This window comes from Panthera onca, chromosome B1, assembly GCF_046562875.1.
Source record: "Panthera onca isolate mPanOnc1 chromosome B1, mPanOnc1 haplotype 2, whole genome shotgun sequence".
Taxonomy (NCBI): domain Eukaryota; kingdom Metazoa; phylum Chordata; class Mammalia; order Carnivora; family Felidae; genus Panthera; species Panthera onca.
In genome coordinates, this window is record NC_138342.1 from 112,856,486 (window position 1) to 112,870,847 (window position 14,362).

Here is a 14,362-nt window from a genome sequence, read left to right on the forward strand (position 1 = left end):
CAACAGCAATTTGTTAGTCTCATATAATCACAACCCTGGGGTGGAAGGTGGCAGGAAGGATCCTGCACAAGGCCTCACAGGGCTGCACTCAGAAACAGAGTGAACAACCAGGGGTCATGGAGGCAAGTCTTTGTAGCATCAAGAGGGTGAGGTGCTCCCTGATTCTGATGAGATAGGATAGGCTTTTTGAATTGGCTTGTTTTGCAAGTTAGTAGGGAACTGACACCCACCTTCACCTGAGCCCTTTGGCCAGTAGGGTTGTCCTGCTAGGGAATATTATCTTTGGGAGCAGAATGGAGAGAGAAACTTGGAGTTAGGTTATTTCAAGTCTTCCTGGTTATGCCAGATGTCAAGACAACACATATATTGGGCTTAATTTTGGTCATACTGCAAGAATGAACAGTAGGCTGTTTCAGAGGACCAAAATCCCTGAGACCCCTTGAAGGATGTAGGTCTTGGTCACTAGATTCAAACCAAATTTGTCAGATATTAAGCTTTGATTCTTTGAAAGGTTTTCTATATTGTTTTTTAAAGTAGAACATTTTCCAAAGTAAAACTAAACTAAACTTTTTATGAACATAGGTCCCCCACCTCCTATGGGATTCTTATGGGAGGGTCTATTTGTCATCAAGTTCTGAAATTTCATAATATCATGTAATTTGATGTGGATCTGTTTCCATCTGAATTGCAGACACTTATTAAGTTTCTTCAATCTTTAAACCCAAGCCTTTCAAGTTTTGGATTTTTTTTTTGAATTATTGCTTTCATCATTTCTTCCATTTTTCTCATCTTTTTTATCCTTTATTATTTGAATATAGAACCTCCTTTACTGACCTACCAATATTCTTCATGTTTTCTTCCCTACTTTCTACAGTTTTTTAATCTACTTTCTCAGTGATTTTCTTACGTTTATCTTCCAACCTTCTACTGAGTTTTTAACTTCATTATTTTATTATTATTTTAAGTATAAAAGTTCTTCATGTTTTCCCAAAATTCTTTTTTAAGGTATTTTGAACTCTTTTCATGTATTCAATATTTTCTCTTATTCATCTGAAAATAGTGATGATAGTTTATATTGCATTTCATTTTCCCTGAATAATATGTCTTTCCAGGAATTATGGTAGGGATTTTTTGCAGATGTCTGGTGACATTTACACTTAGCTGTGTACCCATAATTAAGAACAGTACTCTAGGGGCTGCTGGGTGGTTCAGTCTGTTGAGCTTCTGGTGATAATTTCACAGTCCTTGGGTTTGAGCCCCCCATGGGGCTTTCTGCCGTCAGCACAGAGCCCGCTTCAGATCCTTTGTCTCCCTCTCTCTTTGCCCCTCCCCTGCTCACTCTCTTTCTCAAAAATAAATAAACATAAAAAAAAAAGAGCAGGAAGATAAGTTACAAACAGAGAGGGAGGCAAAACATAAGAGACTCTTAAATACAGAGAACAAACTGAGGGTGATGGGTGTTGGGGGAGAAAGGAAAGTGGTTGATGGGCATTGAGGAGGACACTTGTTGGGATGAGCACTGGGTATTGTACATAAGTGATGATTCACGGGAATCTACTCCTGAAGCCAAGACTATGCTATATGTTAACTAACTTGACAATAAATTATTTAAAAAAAACAGTATTCAAAATTGCTGAAGGTAAAACTGTTTTGCGTGGAAAGCTTGTTGAATATGTTTGTCTATAGGGTGATCTTGCTGGATCCTTTAGTTAAGGAAACCCCCAGTGTAAATATGTTCAGTGTATTTTTCTTCTTAGGCTAGTTAGAGATATTCAGGGAAGTATTTTTGGGTCTTCTGCCTGGGCACATGCATTCTGAAAGTTAATTGGGGAAAGATGTCTGGAATACTCAAAATCCTAAGTTTTCTGGGTATGATGATCTCACATTAAACTGTACCTGCTGTCTTCTGATGTAGACACCTCTGTTTTAACCTCCTTCGAGAATAAATCTCCTGTCTTCTAACCAGAGGGGATAATTGATCACCTACTTATGCACAGTGGATGAGGGAAACCTGGGAGTCTAATTGCCTCTCAATGACATTTTTGATCCTTCTTTTTATTTTTATATTCACTCCCACTTCAGAACTAATTTGTTCTATTAATTCCTGAGACTTTGGAATATTCTGTGGGATAAATCAGATTTTTTTTTCTTTAAACTCTTAACTTTCAGCTCAAAATTAAACATTTTCAAAACTAGTAAGTCGATAACATTTTGGTGGTCCACTTCCAAACTTCCAAAATATTGTTACGGTTGTTTTCTCACTGTTGTTGTTGGTGGTGGGTGTTTTGTTTTATTTTGTTTTGTTTTTTGTCTTTTAACGGTTCTTGTAGATTTTTCCATATAAAATGTTCTTTTCGTTTCTGTGAAGTTTTATAAAAAGTTAAGTTTCGTGCATGAATTCATCCCCTCTCTCTTTTCAACTGGAACCTTAAAAATAAGCTTTGCACATAATAGCAAAGTCTTAAACAGAAAGTGATGAAGAAATCTGCTCTTAGATTATTAAGAGATGGTGTAATTCTTGCTGGAAGTACATATTTATTGGTTGCTAGGATTATATAGATTTGCTTTACATTTGGTCACATTTAAATTAATATTTAAATTTTTTTTAATGTTTATTTATTTTTGAGGGAGAGAGACAGAGTGAGAGTGGGGAGGGGCAGAGAGAGAGGGAGACGCAGAATCCGAAGCAGGCTCCAGCTCTAAGCTGTCAGCACAGAGCCCAACGTGAGGTTCGAACTCATGAACCGTGAGAACATTATCTGAGTCGAAGTCAGACGCTTAACCGATTGGGCCCCCCAGGCCCCCCTGGGAATTCATAATTTAAATGTAAGATATAAATAATGCTCCCATTACATATCAATAAATGAGATCATAAACTATGATATGGAATTTCTATTTTCCCAAACGTGACTATTACAACAACTTAGTTTTCACTTTTGGCTTGTAACAACTTTATCATTATCTTGAGATCTAACAAAATTTTAGATCAGTAATGTTAAAACCAAACATGTCCTATGTGTCGTTGTATGTAACAGAACAGTCGACTGTCTTTAAGGTTACAGTTTCATATGAAAAAAATAACTTGAAACCTCATAGTGCTTTTCTCTTATTACATTGGTTTGTTCACCATATCATTCTACTTTGAATAGTGCCTGAAATTAGTGTCCAAATAGTATCAGGCAACTTGTGAGCTTTAGAACTTGAGGTCAGTGTAATTACACTGTGCATGACAGACACTAGGCCATTTGGGTATTGCCTTTGCCACCAGCAATTGGCACCTGAGTGTTAATGAGCCGGTAATTAAGAGCTGGCACAGACAGACGCATTTTACTGTTTGGGACGAGGATAACCATATGCTCCATAACTTCGGTGCTAAGTATTTTGCTAGCTCCAGAATTTACAGAATTTTGTTTGGGAGGTTTTTTTAAAAAATGTTCCTTATGCTATGATAAAAAAAAAAAAAAAGATAAAAAAGGGTCACTTTAAAGATTGAAGCAACTGTACTTGCGATTTTCAAGTTATGAAACATTTGAAAACTACTAAGATCATATTTGGAGAGCAAATATTTGGAAAAAATAAATTCGTGTAGTCACATTTACTTTCAGGTTAAAACCATATTCACAGGACTTGTATTTTGAAAAGTCTTTGGTAATATAAAAAAAAAGTGCCCAAAGTAACTTCACATGGATGTATATACACAGGGTAGGCAGCCCCTGGAATGGCCCATCGTGATTTCCATATCCTGGTATTGAACGCTTGAGTACCCCCCTTCCCTTGAAGCTTGTTGAGATACGGAGCCCACTTCTATGAAACAGAATGTGGTCCTGATGTTATGAAAAGGTTATGTTTTCCATCTTGGGAAGCTTCTTATACACGCTCTCATTCTCTTTTGGATTGCTTGCAGAGATCTGGAGGCAGCTCTGTGGTGAGACCCATGCGGCGCGAGATCAAGGCCTCTCAACAAACACATGAGTGAGCCCTGAAGCAGACTCCCTTCCCCAGGCGGCATCTTCAAAGGAGACCAGAGCTTCTGCCAACATCTGGAGTGCAGTCCCAGAAGAGACCTTAGTCAGAGACACCCAGTTAAAGTGCACTAAGAATTTTGAATCATACGAATCTGAATTTGGAATATATTGTTATGCGGCAATAGATAACTAATACAATATGGAAGTGAGAATCCTGTTGTCTGCCACAGCAATATGAATTCTTGATGTTTTCTGATGTGATGTATATAATCGAACAATATGTATAATGTACGTGCATCGTTTCTTTGCCTTCCTCTCCAATTTTCTGCTCTCCTTTCTTCCTCGTCTCCTCCCTACCTCACACAAAAGTCCCCATCACTTTCTTGATTAAACTTCTATTGGCTTAAAAAAAATAAAACTGTTCTCATCAGATGAAAAATGTATTAACTTTTGTGAATTTTAGTTGTGGGAATTACTTCTAATTTTCTTCTTTGAAAGAGTTTGCTTTTCCATCGAACCCTCTGTAGGACATAGAGCCTTTTATATGCAGATTGATATAATTATGCTTTGAAATAGCTTTGAATTCCCTGTAGCTTAAACTGAGAACATGAAAGGCCAAATGTTATATCGAACTGAAGGATATAAAAGTGCACGTACATCAATCCAAAATGAGATATAGAAATGAACAGCTCTTTACACAGTGATGTCAGTTTTTGACAGATTATTGAAGGATCTTTATAACTGCCAAGACTGCTTTGGGTAGCATGAAAACTCTGCCTGGGGATAGTGTTATCAGTTTGTATTTTTTATTCTTTCAATACCAAAAGGTGAGTAGATGTTAAGCGAAACAAGAGAAATACTCTCTGACAAAAGCTTTAACTCTCTTCCCCAAAGATGACATCTGGCCCCACATGGTAAAACATAGTGTGATGCGATGATGGAATCATCCACCCAATCTGTCACGCTAGAGATGGCAGCCTAGATGAGGAGGTTACATTTTAGGAAGTCGACAGAAAACCCACTTGGCAATCTTCACCTCCGTAGAGATCCAGTGACAGACAAGGGTCTCTTCCGCACAGGAGGGGAGTTTATTGTGCCAGTGACAGACACATCAAGAGGATTTAAAGCGCCCACACTCTTCCTTACAGCTAGCGGGGAGATAAAAGCATAAAAGGAAACCAGTGCATTTTCTATGTTCCAAACCTGAAAATCAATACTATGTTTATTTACGAGGAGACTCTAAAAACCCTAACTTTATGTTGAAAGAGTACGCACTGCTCATTTTTAATATCCCAACCGCTTTGCGTTAAGTAAAAGTACATCTTAGAAGTGTTCTTTGGATCAGTCATGAATAAAGATTTTTTTTTTTCTGCTTAAAGGGCACATGCTCTCTTGAAATTATAATCCAAACAGAAGAATGAAATATTCATCTCATCTGGTTTTGTCAGTAAAGGGAAATATGTCTTAAAATTGAAGATGAAAATCGCCTAAACTCTGGTGTTTTTAGCTTGTGCAGAGATACTAAGTGTAATTGAAATCAGAACAAGAGTGGGGCAAAACTTTGGACAAAATAGACACTTTGATGCTAATACTGATTCAAGCAGAATTGAGTAGATGATGAATATAGTATTTATGTGTTCAATACAGCTAGGGAATTGTATTGTGTTTGGCATTTTGCAAAGCTTACCACTTATTAATCTGCAAAATATATATGAAAGGAAATGATAACTCAAGCAGTAGTTGAGAAAAACATAATCATTAATTAGCTTTGGCGCTATAATTTAAAAATATATATATGTGTGTGTATATATATATATGTCATGTAACTTAATGTATATACTTAATGCGTATATTAGATTAGTACCACTCTTAACTTTGATACTGTAGAAAATACACAGTGTGTAAGGAGCAGCAGGATACCTCTGAAATTATTTCAAACTGGATTCTGCTATGTCTGCTGAAAATCATGTGACCTAGGTAAATTTCTGAAGTTGATCTGGAGACTCAAATCAGTTCTCATATCTAAATTAGGGTCATGAATCAAAATTGAGTTGGGAATAATTTAAGAAAAAACAATCCCAGGGTGCCTGGGTGGCTCAGTCCGTTAGGCGTCCTACTTCGGCTCAGGTCATGATCTCTCAGTCTGTGAGTTCAAGCCCCGCATCAGGCTCTGTGGTGACAACTCAGAGCCTGGAGCCTGCTTCGGATTCTGTGTCTCCCTCTGTCTCTGCTCCTCTCCCACTCCCTCAATCTCTCTCTCCTTCCCTCTCTCTCTGTCTCTCTCAAAAATAAAAATAAAAATAAACATTATTTTTTTTTTTTAAAGAAGAAAACAATCTTCATTTTCTAGAGAGAATCTTTTATGATCAGGGTGGGGGGCATACTCATTCCAGAAATTCATGTGAAACTCCTTGCTCAGTGGAAGTTCTGGGTTAGCATAAAAAACAAACTAAAAAACTCTGTCAATTCCGTGAAGGACCTACTAAAATGGTTCTAATTATTAGTGATGGAGAATAGTTATATTCTAAGTTATATTGGTGGGTGTTACAAATAATCTTTTCTTGATAAAGGTGATAAACTATTGCTACCATGAATTTTTTTACAATTCCAAATTGTTGCACAAACCAAGGTAAACCTATAGGGCTCACATTAAAATCAAAACTATGATGCTTTTAAGGTTATAATGAAAACTAATATTTCTTAAATAGTCCATCTTTGACAAGTACTGTGCATTTATATGAAACAACATTTCACAACATTTATATAAAAAAATGAGAGTTTTAATCAATTTACAGAAGATGAAACTATGAGAAGCATGTAAACTTGATTATTTCTTAATTATAAGGCTAGTGAGTGTTGAAACTTAAAAATAACTTCTGACGTATGGACCCCTGCTATCAGCTACCTTAAATAATATGGAAAGAATGGGGCACCTGGGTGGTTGAGTTGGTTAAGTGTCTGACTTCAGATCAGGTCATGATCTCATGGTCTGTGAGTTCGAGCCCCGCATCGGGCTCTGTGCTAGCAACTCAGAGCCTAGAGCCTGCTTTAGATTCTGTATCTCCCTCCCTTTCTGCCTCTCCCCTGCTTGCTCTTTCTCTTTCAAAAATAATAAACCTTTTAAAAAATTTAAAAAAGTAATATGGAAAGAAGAAAAAATAAAATGAGGCAATTAAGCATATTATGTTTCATTAGAAATGCCCCAAATAGATACATGCCAAATTTTAAATATAAACTAAGATATATATATTTCTCTCGCATTTAAACCACGTATCCTTGTGATTTAAACAAAGCGTGTATTACACGTATTAGAAATGAGGAAAAAGATGAGCAGATTTAAATTGTAGGTTGTATGCTTTTGCTACATCTTTAAATTACAATGCATACAGACCCTGTATGTATGTGTGTGTGTGTGTGTGTGTGTGTGTGTGTGTGTGTGTAAAATGAGGTAGGAACTTCATGGTCACAATACTGGACATGAACAAAATAGTATAGAATAAAGTTCCATAGAATATGCTGCAGTAAAACGGGATTTAGAGATCTCCTTGTCTAAAATTTCCAAAACGTGTTACATGAACTTAGTTTTGCTTCATTGAAAGTGGGGGAAAAGGGAAAAGTATAGGAATCTTGGTTTTCATTTTTTAAGATGGCAGAGAGATTCCAAGCAAGCCCTGCACTGTCAGCATGGAACCGGATGTGGGGCTTGAACTTACAAACCTGTAAGGTCATGACCTGAGCCAAAATCAAAAGTCAGATGCTTAACCCACTGAGCCACCCAGGAGCCCCAGGAATTTTCAAGTAGACATTGCATGCTGAAAGATTTATAATTCACCTTGCCATGTTAAAAGTCTCACAGGAGTCTTGGGGCGCCTGGGTGGCTCACTTGGTTAAGCGTCCGACTTCAGCTCAGGTCACGATCTCCTGGTCCGTGAGTTCGAGCCCTGCGTCGGGCTCTGGGCTGATGGCTCAGAGCCTGGAGCCTACTTCCGATTCTGTGTCTCCCTCTCTCTCTGCCCCTCCCCTGTTCATGCTCTGTCTCTCTCTGTCTCAAAAATAAATAAAACGTTAAAAAAAAAAAAAAAGTCTCACAGGAGTCTTACAACTTAAAAAAGTCCTGTTTAATGCTTTTTAGCCAAGTATGTGCATATGTATGCACACGCATATAAATACAGACCTGCATGTTATACAATATATAAAATGCAATAAACATTTTACCTGATGATCTAAAAGTATATCAGCCTTCAGAAATGCAGTGAAAAACAGTGTTTTTTGTTTAAAAACAAATTATTTGTAATTGATTTGCATGAAATCAAGGCTCATCAGGAACTTTTTAAGACACTGATAAATTGTATTCATTAGTTATTCTTAATTAAAAGGAATCGAAAACACATTTTCATGGAGAGAGGGGAATTAATATCAGCATTGGAGGAAATGATAGTTTTTTTTTAGCCTTTCTAATGGGAAGCCTTTCTAATATGATTTGTCTAGTTAATGTTTGATGTGTGCAATTATGAGGAATACCAGATCATGTAACTACATTTTCAAGTTTGAAGAGTTGATATAGGGTAAGGATACCTAGATTTCCAATTCAAAAACCAAGGGATATCAGAATTAACATAACATTTGATAAAAATGTGGGTTTTTTTCTGAAAAATGGTTCTTAGCAAATTGGATAATCTGACAATACCTTCTATAGTTAGTTAAATTTCCTCGAATCAGGCATCACACAGTCTAAGCTTTGCAATGCCATCTCATTTCATACTATTTTCTATTCCTTCCCTGCTCAATGTTAAACCATCACTACTCTACTCAAGCCTGAACCCTAAGCCTGTCTCACCCATACGTTTCAGGGGTGAGCTTGCCTCCTAATTTAGAGAAATAGTTTGGCCATCAGAAAGGATCCTGTAACTTCTTCTAAACGTCTCATAGTCTCAACATCATCTGCATCCATCCTTACGTCTTAAAAGGAAAATTTTTGTCACTGTTTGTCTTTGTCAAGACTTGTAAGCCACAGAATGTCAACCTACACTGGCTTAAGAGGAAAGGAGTACTTTGGCTCAGGTAACTGAAAGGTCTATGCATGGGTGTATTCAAGGATCCAAGTGAGAAACAAGACTAAGTCTTAAATTTAAGGTTGATCCATTCACTTATGATTTTAATCCCATTTCTTCTTGCTTGCTCTTTAGACATCTTGCTCCATTAATTATCTCTTCCTTTCTTTTCTCCTCTCCAGTAACATTTCAGCTTTGTCCCTCGGTATATAAACATGTCCAAGCTACCCTAACTTAAAAATACACACTTACACAACATCTGGATTGATATATGTGTGGTTTCTCACTTTCTCTCTGTATATCCTAGCTCAACCACTCCGATGTCCCTTCACCTCAAACCCTCATGTTTCTCACGCCGATTTCTCAAACTCAACACACCAGAAAATTAAAGCCTCACTGTGGACCCTACAGAATTTGTCCTGGTACTGCTGATTTACCTCTGCCACAAAAGTGATCAAGGTACTCTCCAAAGCTAGAGCCAAACACTATTTAGTCTCTGAGAATCCTTGCTTTTCAGCTCTTCTGTTCACACTTAACAAATTTTGTGGATTCACTTCCAACTTAAATGAGCCAAGGCCTCCTCTTACTAAAGGAATAGCAGGTATAAGTCGCTTTATTGCCCTTCACAGATAAGTACATATTTTAGAAATTGAAGATTTGTGGCAAAGGACCCCATCAAGTCTTGGGGTCCCATTTTTCTTATGGCATTTATTCACTTCATGTCTTTGTGTCACATTTTAGTAATTCTCCCAGTATTTCAAAATGTTTTATGGTTTCTATTCATTTTGGGAGGGAGAGAGAGTGCATGAGGATGAGGCAGAGAGACAGAGAGAGAGAGAGGAAGAAAGAGAACCTCAAGTAGGCTCTGTTACTGTCAGCACAGCGCCCAATGCAGGGCGCCATCTCTTGAACTGTGAGATCATGACCTGAGCAGAAATCAAGAGCCAGACGCTTAACTGACTGAGCCACCCAGGTGCCCTCCAAACATTTTTGTTATTATTATATTTGTCACGGTGATGTGTAATCAGTGATTTTTCTGTGTGTGTGATCAGTAATTTTTGAGGCTACGATTTTGAGGCACTATTGACAGTACCCAGATAAAACAGAAAATTGAGTCAATAAATATGTGTTCTCACTGACCTACCCACTGGTAATTCCCCCACCCCTCTCCCTCTCCCTATTCCCTGAAATACTGAAATTAGGCCAATTATTAACCCTATAATAGTCGCTGAGTGTTCAAGTGAAAGGAAGAGTCACGTGGTTTTCACGTTAAACCATAGCTAAAATGATTAAGTTTAGTGAGAAGGCCTATTGAAAACAGAGATGGGCCAAAAGCTAAGCCTCCTGTGCCACACGCTTACCCAGAATGTGAATACAAAGAAAAGGTTCCCGAAGGAAATTAAAAGTGCTTCTCCAATGAACGCATGAATGATAAGAAAGCAAAACAGCCTTATTGCTGATTATGGAGAAAATTTCAGCGGTCTGAATAGAAGATCAAACCAGCCACAACATTTCCTCTAACCGAAGCCTAATCCAGAGCAAGGCCCTAACTCTTTTAACTCTATGAAGGCTGAAAGGGGTGAGGAAGCTGCAGAAGAACAGTAGAAGCTAGTAGAGATTGGTTTATGAGGTGTAAGAAAAGAAGCTATCTCCACAGCATAAAAGTGTGAGGTAAGCAGCTGATAGAGAAACTACAGCAAGTTGTCTAGAAGATCTAGATAAGATAAGTAAGAAGGATGACTAAACAACAGATTTTCTGTGTAGATGAAACATCCTTCTATTGGAAGAAGATACCACCTTGGCCTTCATAGCTAGAAGGGAGAAGTCAATACCTGGTTTCAAAGCATTAAAGGATAGGGTGAGTCTCTTGCGAGGGGCTAAGGCAGATGGTGTCTTAAATGGAAGCCAATGCGCATTTATCATTCTGGAAATCCTAGTGCCCTTCAGAATTATGCTAAACCTACTCTGCCTGTGCTCTGTCAACGGAATAACAAAGCCTGGATGACAGCACATCTTTTTATAAGATGGTTTACGGAATATTTTCAGTCCCTGTTGAAATCTACTGCTCAGAAAAAAAAAAAAGATTCCTTTCAAAATATGACTGCTCATTGACAATGGGTCTGATTATCCAAGAGCTCTGATGGAGAGGTATAACAAGATTCATGCAACACAACGTCTATTCTATAGCTCATGGACAAAGGAGTAATTTCTACTCTCAAGTCTTACAATTTAAGAAATATATTTCATTAGGACATAACTGCCAGAGGTAGCAATTCCTTTGATGGATCTGGATGAAGTAAATTGAAAAAGTCTTCGAACAGGGATTCTAGATGCCACAAGGAACATTAATGATTCATGGGAAGAGGTCAAAATATCAATATCAACAGTTTGAAAGAAGTGGATTCTAGCCCTCATGGATGATGTTGAGGAGTTCGAGACTTCGGTGGGAAAAGTAAGAGCAGGTGTCGTGGAAATAGCAGAAGCACTAGAATTAGAAAGTGGTTCCTTGACGGAAACCACTAGTGGTGAAGATGATGTGAGGGTTGTTGAAACGACAGCAAAGGATTTAAAATACTATACAAACTTCACTGATAAAGCAACAGCAAGCTTTGAGAGGACTGACTGCAATTTTGAAGAAGTTTCTGCAGGTAAAATGCTATCAAATAGAAATCATTCATGAAAGGAAGAATCAGTAGATGAAGCAAACCTCACTGTTGTCTTATTTTCAGAAATTGCCATGGCCACCCCAACCTTTCAGCAAGCACCATCCTGTTCAGTCAGCAGCCATCAACATCGAAGCAAGACCCTCCACCAACAGATAGATTGTGGCTTGCTGAAAACCCAGATGAGAGTAATTTTTAGTGATAAAGTATTCTTAAATTAAGGTAGGTACCTGTTTTTAGACATAATGCTATCATACACTTAATTGATTATAATACAGTGCAAACATAACTTTTTATATAAACTGGGAAAACAAAAAAATTCACTCGACCTGATTTATTTCAGTATTGGTTTTATTGCTATGGTCTGGAACTGAATCCACAGTATCTCTGAGGTATACCTGGAGCCTGCTTCTGCTTCTGTGTCTCCTTCTCTCTCTGCCCCTAACCCACTCACATTCTGTCTCTGTCTCTCTCAAAAATAAATAAACATTAAAAAAAAAAAAAAGCTACAGCAAGTTATCCAGAAACTATTGGCAGTTCCCTTTTGTCTATTTTATGTCATGGATACCAAAGAATATTTCAAAATATTTTTACCTCTAAAATATTTTAACACCGTTGACTTACTGGATAAAACATAAACAACTTCAGTGCATATTCTGACCAGTGAGTCAACCTTTCTTTTCCCTAAGTTTGCGTCACATTTTTAGTCTAGGAACCCTGAGTTGTATTTCTTAGTTGAACAAACCTCCCTCAATCTCTTTGCCCTGGGCATTTGATATTCATTTTGTGTGGAACAGTCTCAGTCACTTTTTCTAAGGAACCCCAATTCATTCTTCACTCCTTAATCATTCAAATGCTGATTATTCTGTGACATCTTTACTGCTCTAGATAAATGTCTACCCTTCTTTTACTTGATTCTGTTCCACTTCTTCTAGAAGTAACTTGAAAATAAATCGAAGAATGACTTTTGCCATTATGTTGTTTATAATCTAGATATATCTGAGAGTCACATGCAAAATGCTTAAGAATCTGGAAGACAATTTACAAGCACTGTCTAAGTAAGATATGTTATGAAGTGGGGTGCCTGGGTGGCTCAGTTGGTTAAGCATCCAATTTTGGCTCAGGTCATGATCTCACAGTTCGTGGGTTTGAGCCCCATGTTGGGCTCTGTGCTGACAGCTCAGAGCCTGGAGCCTGCTTCAGATTCTGTGTCTCCCTCTTTCTCTGTCCCTCCCCTGCCCGCTCTCTGTCTCTCTCTCAAAATACACAAACATTAAAAAAAAAAAAAAAGATATGTTATGAAGTGAGAAATTATGGAGTAAGTCTATGTAGAGTTTATTGGGGATGATTTATTTATAGAGATTAGTTTTAGAGATTACAGAAAACAAAGGAAAGTATACTATGTGTGACTAGTTTATCTCTATTATCACTTATTAGTAGCTGTATGTATGCTCTTTATAAATCTTGTATTATGGTAAAGACCACTTTAATTAATTAATTAATTAATTAACTTATTTGAGAGAGAGAGCACAAGTGGAGAAAGGGGCAGAGGGAGAGAGAGAGAGAGAGAGAGATAGAGAATCTTAAGCAGGCTTCATGCTGAGCGTGGAGCCCAACGTGGGGCTCAATCCTACGATCCTTGGATCATGATCTAAGCCGAAATCAGATCAGGTGCTCACCCAACTGAGCCACCCAAGTGCTCCAATTTTGTTAATGTAATGTTTATACATTAAAGCAATATGTTGAAAAAGTGACCAGTTTAATATAACAGCCATAGATTTTAAATTGTTTATGAATAGTTATTATTATTATTATTGCTGTATATATACGTTACCATCTTATCTGTACATTGTCATTGAAGTACAGCCTAGACTTTTTAGAATATTGAAATAAAAGGCATTTTGAGTTTTCTTAACCATGTTCATCAAAACTATTTGGGAAAGATTTTTCTATTTCCAGCATTTGGCTTAGCAGTAATGATATCAATATCAGGAACTATAAAGAATTAATTTTTATCATCCTAGGAGTTTAGCACTTTGTCCAATATTTAGTATACTTTAAATATTTATTCTGAGTTAAAAGCCTTTATGAATGAAGCAGTTTAATTCAGGTGATGATCTGCATTAATCTGAGAAGTAACGTGACTTTTTTCATAGAATGTTATAAAAGCAGAGAAAGTTTATTTTGGCAACAGAAGGAATATCTGGATAGGTTTCCAACTCTATCTCCACGGTGTGACTTAATTGCCTTCACGAAATGATATGAGTTCTTTGAATAACTGTTTCCTTTAATTTTACAGACACAATTATATTTACAGTTGACCCTGAACAACTTGGGTTTGAACAGCAGGTCCACTTATACGTGGATTTTTTAAAAATAAACACAGTAGGGGCGCCTGGGTGGCTCGGTCGGTTGAGTGTCCGACTTCGGCTCAGGTCATGATCTCACAGTCCATGAGTTCGAGCCCCACGTAGGGCTCTGTGCTGACAGCTCAGAGCCTGGAGCCTGTTTCAGATTCTGTGTCTCCCTCTCTCTGTGACCCTCCCCCGTTCATGCTCTGTCTCTCTCTGTCTCAAAAATAAATAAAAACGTTTAAAAAAATTATAAAAAAAATAAACACAGTATAGTACTGTAAATGTGTTTTTTATTCTTTATGATTTTCTTAACAACATTTCTTTTTCTC

The 14,362-nt window shown here is 37.4% G+C and overlaps 1 protein-coding gene across 1 annotated transcript in view; it reads left to right on the forward strand.

The window, feature by feature from the left end:
- PCDH10 (protocadherin 10) overlaps nt 1-4,388 on the forward strand; it is a 63,683-nt gene extending 59,295 nt beyond the window's left edge. Inside the window, exon 5 of the mRNA XM_060654180.3 lies at nt 3,905-4,388. Within this exon, the coding sequence (XP_060510163.1) occupies nt 3,905-3,972 (68 nt within the window). The 3' untranslated portion in view covers nt 3,973-4,388. The remainder of the gene's footprint in view (nt 1-3,904) is intronic.
- The last annotated feature ends 9,974 nt before the right edge of the window (nt 4,389-14,362 follow it).